Source organism: Lontra canadensis, unplaced genomic scaffold (assembly GCF_010015895.1).
Source record: "Lontra canadensis isolate GAN:19392208 unplaced genomic scaffold, GSC_riverotter_1.0 scaffold28, whole genome shotgun sequence".
In the NCBI taxonomy this organism is placed as follows: domain Eukaryota; kingdom Metazoa; phylum Chordata; class Mammalia; order Carnivora; family Mustelidae; genus Lontra; species Lontra canadensis.
Genome location: NW_022631022.1, coordinates 17,717,051 through 17,726,130, shown reverse-complemented (window position 1 = coordinate 17,726,130; position 9,080 = coordinate 17,717,051). Strand labels below are relative to the sequence as shown.

Sequence of the window (9,080 nt, the reverse complement as noted above, 5' to 3'; positions counted from 1 at the left end):
AGCAGCAATGGCCACAGTCGCCAAACTGTGGAAAGAACCAAGATGCCCTTCAACGGACAAATGGATAAGGAAGATGTGGTCCATATACACTATGGGGTATTATGCCTCCATCAGAAAGGATGAGTACCCAACTTTTGTAGCAACATGGACAGGACTGGAAGAGATTATGCTGAGTAAAATAAGTCAAGCAGAGAGAGTCAATTATCATATGGTTTCACTTATTTGTGGAGCATAACAAATAACAGGGAGGACAAGGGGAGATGGAGAGGAGAAGGGAGTTGAGGGAAATTGGAAGGGGAGGTGAACCATGAGAGACTATAGACTCTAAAAAACAATCTGAGGGCTTTGAAGCGGCGCGGGGTGGGAGGTTGGGGGAGCCAGGTGGTGGGTATTGGGGAGGGCACGTATTGCATGGAGCACTGGGTGTGGTGCAAAAACAATGAATACTGTTACGTTGAAAAGAAATTAAAAAAAAAAGGGGGGGTCCATGTGCAATACTATGATGCCTGTTTCACCATTGCTTTCTGTGGCTAGAATGCTGGGTGCACCCAGCACGGGGGGCTCGGCCTGGAGAACTTGGCAGAACAGCACAGACGTTAGCACTGAGAGCTCTGATGCCATCCCGAGGTCACGAAAGGGAATGACGAGATTTGGGTTTAAGGAGGTACATTCAGCAGCAGAGCAGATGAAGTGCTGGGGCTGAGGGAGCCGCTGGTAAGGACGTGGGGCTCCCTGTCCCCTACTCAATTGCCAGTGGTGGAGGGGAGGGGGCCTACAGCTGCTGTGCTCACCATTATTCCAAGTCTAGACCCTCAGATACTGTAAGAAATCTCACAGCGTTATGGACTGAATATCTGTAACCCCAAATTCACATACTGAAATCCTAATTCCCAATGGGATGGTATTGGAATGTGGGACCTCTGGGAAGTGATTAGGTCACAAGGGCGGAGCCCCCATGAATGGGATCGGTGCTCTTCGAAAAAGCCCCCAGAGATCTCTCTTGCCACGTGAGGCCACAGCAAGAAGATGATATCTCGGAACCAGGAAACAGGTCCTCACCAGACTCCAGATCTGCTGCTACTTTGAGCTTGGACTTCCCAGCTTCCAGAATTTTGAGATATCACTGTTTGCTGTCTGAGGCCCCCAGGCTATCGTATTTTTGTTCGGGCAGCCCAAGCTAAGACAGTGCAGGTGAACAGGAAGTGAGGCAGCCTGGCAAAGGCGGGGCCCAGAGCAGACCTGCTCCACATGTCACCCCAGAGAGGTGGGCTGGGAGCGGAAGGCCTGCATCTGCGCGGCTGCCGGAAGATCAAGCTGCGGCCAGGGCGCTGCCACACCAGGGACTTGGCCTCTACACCTTCCAGGAGCACCTGCACTTCTCTGCGAGGGTCCCTTGGTTCTTTCCACCTTCCGTTCCTTGGGGTGGCTCCGTCCATGCAGGGCAGCGACGATGGCATGGGGGGCGGGGACAGGATTCATCTTCAGGGCTAGCAGACGACCTACCTGACCGCAGCCTACCTGACCGCGGCCTGCCATCTCCCCGCTCACCTGCCACACCTCCCTCAGGGCCCCTCAGAACTCCTGCCTTTAAGATTGTGAGGGCAACAGTGAAGTCATGTGGAGGCTGGGAACCAGGGACGCCAAAGCTCTTGTTTTCTTAAGGAAGAAGTAAACAAACTCTTTGACCACACCGGAGTTTGATTGGATTAAAAAAGTGTATTGGATTTCCAATACTAAATAAAAACATGAAATTGTTTTTTAAAAAGCCATAGAGTTTACAGCATCAACTACAGAAAAGGCCAAACAAGTGTGTACAGAAACCAGGCCCCAGCAGCCCTCCAGGCTCCCCTCCAGCAGGCAACAAGGCAATAGACACGTTTGTTCCAAATCCTCCTGAAGGAAGCTGCCGAGCAGCAGCGCAACTAGGACATTACAAGACACACAATGGTTTAATTTCAAAAATCACAGGAATATGTAAGAAAATGTATTAAACTGTGAAAAGGTGCAATACAGAATAGCTTTCCTTTTTCTTAATTTTAAAAAAATCCCCCAACTTTGAACAGTTATTTTATTTAAAAATAGGCCCCTCCCCCCGCCCCCGTTCTGCGGCAGTATCCAGGTGCCGAGGCCCTGAGGTAACACGAGTGTCAGGGTTCGCGGGAGGGAACGCCCCAAATACCGAGCACGTTTCTTTGGGCAAAAGGTAAGACAGCTTCTGGGGAATCTAGCCCTCCTGGTGTCCAGAGTGCTCTCCTCAGGATCAGTTTAAGTGCACTGGTTTTCCAGAATCCCACCTGGCACAGTCCTCTGTGACCGGCTGGCGCGGTGGTGGGACTCCCGGCATTGCACTTCTCATTGCCCCCAAAATAATAAATACAGAGTTCATCTACAAAACCAGTATGTGTGAAGACCTCAAAAGGAGAAATAGCGACTGTACAAAGGCAAGTGGGGCGTCTGTGGGGCCAGGGCAGAGCCCGGGGCCCCTGGGGTGGTGGGCTGGGTACCCGCCCGTGGTCTCAGCAGCTGACCTCTTCCTGGCTACGGAAACAAAGCCTGAGGCGCCTTCCACACTGCTTTCTGGGGAGTTGGGGGGAGTAGGGGAAGATGCCTGACGGTCAGTCCTGGATTTTGTTAATATTCTCAGTATTAAAAAAAAACAACCCACCTCAGCTCCTTACCTTTTTAAGACAAAGAACGTAAGGGCTGTTTGCAAAGGCAAAGGGCCTCCCAGCATGTCCCAGGAGCTTCCTGCTACCCTGTGCTGATCAGGGGCTTCGCTGAGCTGCTGGGATGGAAGAGGCGGTGGTCACCTCTGCTGTCCCTGTCCCCTGCTACCTCCAGAACAATGTTCAGAAAGGAGCGGAGAGCCTTGGGGGTGCTGCAGCCCCTGCCGGCCTTGTCCTTGTGAGTGCTTTCCCTAAGGGGCTCTGAAACACGGCAGCGAGAGCCGGACCGGCCAAGGACAGGAACTAGAGAGAAGCAAGGAGTCCTGTGAGGAATCCAAGTGCCTTTCTTTACCTCCGCGACCCCCAGGAACACACGGTGACAGCAGGAAAAGGACTCCGTCTTGCCCCCTGACTTTCCGGGAACGGCTGGGCCTCTCGGCCTGCTCCGCGTCACTCTAGAGATCGGAAGTGTGGCACTGGCTCCTCAGCATGGACATTCTCACCAGGATGTGATCATCAGGGCAGCTAAGTCCTTGAACTCACCTATTGCACAGAAGAATTTTTTAACAAGATCCAAACGAAAGTCCAGTTGCAACTTAGTGACAATAGAGATGAACATGCCAGGACAGGACGAAAAAGAAGATGCTTCCGTTCTCTGCAGGCTTCTGGAAGAAAGCACGACGACTGAAACATTCACAGACCTCAGCAGCCCCTCCACTTCCTATTCCCAACCCCCGGGCCCACCCCCACCCCAATACTTTGAAACTGCACAGAAAGCAACAAACAAGTCTTTTCAATGTTACATTTCATTCAAATAGATCTGTGATCTCACAGTGATGAGAGGAGAAAAGTCAGGCCTTTAATAATTATAATAAAAAATAATAAAAAAGCTTACAAACAGCAATGCAACATTTCCTCCCTCCCTCAAAGTGATGAATTAACAGCTGGTAGAGGATGCAATGACTCGGAATTCAAAAATAAGAACAAAAAACAAGCCAACCCCTGGAACAACCCACACTGTCAATGACTTTCCATACGTAATTCAGACAAGCAGTCAAATGTCAACCACTTGTGGAGAACACCATGGACTCCCTTGGTTTTTGATAGTGTTTTTCTTTCGAAGGTAAAATAAAATAGGACACAGATAAAACTGTACGTGAATGCCAATGTCTACACTCCATGAAGGCGACGCGGCCGCAGTACGAAGACACAGCCTGACCACAAAATGAAATGTACGGTGCGCTTCTTGCCTCTTCCCCGGACACAAAATTTTGGCCCATGGTGCCCAGTCCTGCAGGGTATCAGCAGGCAAAGGGAAGCCGCCTTGACACAGGCTTCTTCCAGGCCGACCAGGAGAAGGCAGGTGGCCGTGCCTGGAGCCGGCCCCACGCAGGGGCGCTGGCTGGTCTGCCCGCTCGCTCTGTGTTCTTAAGTGCTGGCCTCACGTGCTCTGTACAATCCTTGCTTTCCAGGCTCTGAACCACAACTTCTCGGCCCGGGTGTGCAGTCGGGCGGGGTCTCAGGCTGTCGTGATGGCATGCAGGTCCTTCATGAGCCCTTCCAGGTGTGCCATCTCTTTGGTCAGCTCATCTGGCTCACGGCTCTGCGGAGAGAAGGCGCACAAGCTGTCAAGCACCGCTCCTGGCACAGGGAGATGCTTGGGGATGTCTGCTCAAAGGGTGAGTGCATCCGCTTCACACCTTTGGGCCCGCACACAACATGGTGTGACCGGCACATTCGCAGGCCACGGGACACACACCCGACATCCTGGCTGGGCTGGCAGCCCAGGAACTTACACTCTCGGAGTCCTCCAGCATCCTTGTGGTCTCCTGCACGTCAGGGGCACTGGGCACCACCACTGGCATCGGAGGCCGGCTCCTTCCTAAAGTCCCAATGGAGGCCGTCTTCACCGAGTGAATGTGATGGTTCAGAGCTGAGGGGAAAGGGTACCATTAGGGGTGTGGCTGAGCTGCTCCCCCAGATCTCATGAAGGCAACAACTAAGGTCCAGATGCTGCTTCAGGTTGAGGGATGCACCCAGACCCAGCACACAGCTCTTGCTCTGAAAAGGCACTGCACTCAAGGGAAGGAGGGAGAAAGTGGCTAGAGAAACAGTTCCATTTGGCTTTAGAAAATTAGAAGTAAGGTCAAAATTCCTTTCATGATAATAAGTGTTTGCCTCTGCGCTGATGGTATGAAAGCAACAGTGGGTAAAACCGCTGCAGCCTTAGCATAAATTAGGGCAGTGGTGCCAAACTGCAAAGTCATTCACGGACAAGACTAACATTAAAAAAAAAAAAAAAAAAAAAAAAGGCTGGTTTAACTTAAGATCATCCTTAATGAAGTAATAAAAATTACTTTACTAAATCTCCACCTTGATTTTTTTTTTTTTTTTAAAGATTTTATTTATTTATTTGACAGAGAGAGATCACAAGTAGGCAGAGAGGCAGGCAGAGAGAGAGGAAGAAGCAGGCTCCCCACTGAGCAGAGAGCCCGATGCGGGGCTCGATCCCAGGACCCTGCGATCATGACCTGAGCCGAAGGCAGCGGCTTAACCCGCTGAGCCACCCAGGCGCCCCTCCACCTTGATTATACATCCTTTATCCTATGTGACAAAATGGAAAGTATGTATAAAGTACTTCCGTCTACTACACGACAGTGGCTGACTAGAGCTCAGGACCTTTGTGACAGCTTGAGTTACAAGAGGAACTGTGGCTTCCGTCATGAAACACCGATGTCAGTCCGAAGAAAGACTGACAGACATACCAGTTATTCAGACTTGAGCACTGGGCAGACATTTTCTAGATAGTAAATAAAGTAAGCCAGTCACTTCAAGAAAAACAATGGACAGTTTTTATCCCCAATGATAAAATACAAGTTTCAAGTGAAAATTAGAATCTTGAAAAACTTGTATGTGCCACCAAGAGCTTGAGAGCCTCCCAATACTTACAGACTTTGGTGATACTAGTAAATGTATTTTTACATTTTGTATAATGAACTGTGTTAAGTTTTGGAGAATCTGTATAACTTACTGAACCAATATTTTCCAAATGATGTCCGATATCATGCATTCAAAGTACAAGATGGATGGATTTTCATGAAACAGAGTACAAACAGTTCACAGGTATGGCTATATTACATTACAAACAAACTGTAAGAAAATACAACTTCTTGTGTTTTGCTATAGTATTAAAAAAAGAATATCCAGTCTGAAAAGGTTACAAAAATACTCTTCCCTTTTCCAACTTCCTATCTGTGAGACCAGGTTTTCTTCTTACACTTCAACCAAAATAACATGTTGCAACAGACTGAGTGTAGAGGCAGGTTTGAGAATCCAGCTCCCTCCTATGAAGCCAGACGTTACAGGGATTTGTGAAAATACAAGACAATGTCACTTTTCTTTCTGTATTTTTGTTCTGGAAAGTTATTTTTCATAAAAATATGTTATTTATTTTACATGTTAGATTTGCTATTTTTAAATGAGTTAATAAAAGAGCTTAAACTTTTCTGTTTTAATTTCTAATACACTAAATATTGGTAGATCTAGCCCATGTAAAGAAAAGCTCCCTCATGGTCTCAATAGGTTTTAAGACTATAAAGGGGTCCTGAGACCAAAAAGCTTGAAAACCACTGACTTACTCTAAAACAGACCATCATAACAGACGTGGAGAAGTAGGGAAAAGCATGCTTTTCAGGATAGGTGCTTCGTGGGGACCAGGTGAACTTGAGGAATTGATTTCCGTCCCATCTGAAGGGCCCCTTACTTCCAGGTCTTGTCCTCCCCAATCCTTCCCTAACCTTATAGGAACCCTACAGAAGGAGGTATTTTGGGGAGGCTATAACCTATAGCCACTGGATTTTACCACCAAGAATTCTGCACCCAAAACACGATTCAGAAAGTCAGCTCTCACTCCCCACAATATTATTCTCTAGTTCATATGCATTGCCCAGGGAGGGGAGCCCATATACTTCTTGAAAGAGGCAATGACTTCTAGCTACTCTGAACTACTAGGATAAGCCTGGAAGGTATTTGCTATTGTCAAAGAGGTGACTTGTGCCACAAGCCAGAGCCAAAGGGTCCCGCCAGTGGTGCTGCTGTCCTCACTCACCTTGCTGGGATAGTAACGGTGTGCTTGGCAGCGCGGGATCATAGGTGGGAGGGCCTGGGGGTGGGATTGCCGGCACAGCAAAGCTCTTCAGTGGGTGGGAAGGGCGCACGTGGGCTGTAGGAAGACTCTGGCCTGAATCTTCCTCTTGGGAGCTTGCCAAGTAAGAGGAACTGGTAGCACCTTCAGGGTCCTGGTGATCAGTACAGCATGTTTGAGACGAGGAGGCTGGCATGGTGTCAGTGCTGGGGGTATTTCGAACGGACTCTACAGCAGGAAAGTCTAAATGTTAGCATTTCTTCTACCATTAAACACACGCACATAGCAGGGTTCTGGCTACTTCTAAGAGCCCCTGAAATCAGCTCAATAAGCACTTAGGACCAGTGTTAGTCCAAGGGAACATGGATTAGCACCACTGCAAAGGCCAGGTAAGAATGGACTAATTCAAAAGAGTCCCAAACAACTGTGCCAACCAGCTGCTCTGCTGAAATGTTCTCGCCCACACAGCTAAGTGGTCACAATTTTACAGCATTCTCCTGAGTACTTATTAGGGAGTAGACATAAAGGTTCCCGGGGCTACTGTCTATTAAGATGTGAATATAAAAGGAAATTAAAAACATCACTCATTGACTGACCGATGGTCTTAGAAACTTGCCTGTCATAGATAACATGTCTGCCTGACAAGCACCAGATGTCCCCAGAAGGCCTGCTGGTTACTACAGAAGAGGCAATGCCACAGGCCCTGCATGCTGTTGGGGGACTGTGCACGGCCTCACCAGAGCAACAGCCCCACAGCTCAAGGGAGACCTGGACAACCAAATAGTCCAGAGGTCTGAAAATAGCTTTAAGAACATGCCACATAAAGGTGTTTGGGTCGAGAGGGAAAAAACAGGGGAAGATCAGCCTGGAGAGGGGGACAACTAAGGAAGAACGTGACAGTCTCCAAACATGTGAAGAGGGGTCAGAGTTGTTCCAGAAGGCAGCGTGGTGGGATAGAAAAACCACTGGCTTTGGAGTCAGATAAACCTGGGCTATAAAGCTGGCATACAAGCTGGGTTAACTTGGAGTCACTGAATCTGGGTCTCTTTCTTCACCTACAAAACAGGGAGGACAACATAATTCAGTGAGGACTGAGAAGATGTATGAAATGTGCTGAACACGGGACCTGAATACGTGATAAGGTTCTTTTCTTCGTAAATTACTGAGCGCTTACTCTGAGCCAGCCACTATGCTGTGTGCTCTACATTCACTAACTCATTCTATGCTCACAGAAACTCAGAAGGCACCGGGATGTTAGGTGCTGCTCATGGACTCAGAATGGCGAGGGCAGGAATCCGAATCCCTGCGCCCTGACTCCCAAGCCCACGCTCGAAACTCCCACATCACACTGCCCTTCCATTTCCAATACTACTGGTCCCCTTTAAACAGTGTGAGCTGGTGCGGACCCACATCCCTAACCTGGATGGGTCTGGAGACACCAGCTCAGGGCAAACGGGCTGCACCGGGCAGTCAGGAGGAGGGCCTCCCCTGACTCCTAGAGTCCTCCACTTCAAAAAGGAAAATAAACTTTTTAAAGTAGTAATGCATGAGCAGCCTGTAGAAATCCAACCTCTCCCTGCCCTTGTTACTGAGGTAACATTGAATCTATTCCCTTGGGCTCCCAGGAGACAGGACGCCACAGTCATGAGTGCTAATGTACCCTCAGATTAAAGATCTTGGGTCCCAGGGGTAAGGGACTCACACCTTTCCCCAGTGTGGAAAGCCTGGCTGTGATAACCCCACTAGGCCTATGTCACTTCTCATCCTCTCAAGAGGTGCACTGAGGACCTCATTTCTTTGCTTCCTGGAGCCAGCGATAACCACAGCTAGGAGCTGCTGGTCTTACTCTGTGCAATCCTGGGCTGGGGAGAAGCGGGTTAGAGAGGGGAGTAGGGGGTAGGAGAGAAGCAGCAGACTCCAGCCTGGACCATGTCAGCCTGTGTTGGGAGACAGGCCAGGTCAGCTCTGGGCACACATGCCTACCTTGGCCACCTCAAATGCCTGACTTTGATGTATAAGCTTCTCAGGGTCCAAGAGGTGGTGGGAAATGTAAAAAAGGAGAATAGTGTTGCCTACCGGAGTCAGAACCCTGGCCTGCTGCCACCTACCAGGGCCACCCTGCTGTGTAACTGGAGAGGGCACCGGGCATGTTATATTCCCAGTGAAGGGTGTGACACGGCTGCCCCACAAGGAAAACTATCCTGTCATTAAGATTTCTCCCTTGCCTAAGGGCCGGCTTCCTGAATGACTTACATCTCAGGGTTTAAGAT

At 49.2% G+C, this 9,080-nt stretch overlaps 1 protein-coding gene across 8 annotated transcripts in view; it reads right to left on the bottom strand.

Annotated features, from left to right (window-relative positions):
* Nucleotides 1-3,454: 3,454 nt before the first annotated feature.
* Nucleotides 3,455-9,080, bottom strand: part of NEO1 (neogenin 1) — a 233,126-nt gene continuing 227,500 nt past the window's right edge. For all 8 annotated transcript variants that reach the window (XM_032865005.1, XM_032865006.1, XM_032864999.1 and 5 more), the window contains 3 exons: nucleotides 6,775-7,038; nucleotides 4,463-4,599; nucleotides 3,455-4,269 (listed from right to left, as the gene is read on the bottom strand). In XM_032865005.1, coding sequence (XP_032720896.1) covers nucleotides 4,186-4,269; nucleotides 4,463-4,599; nucleotides 6,775-7,038 — 485 coding nt within the window. In that variant the 3' untranslated portion in view covers nucleotides 3,455-4,185. The remainder of the gene's footprint in view (nucleotides 4,270-4,462; nucleotides 4,600-6,774; nucleotides 7,039-9,080) is intronic.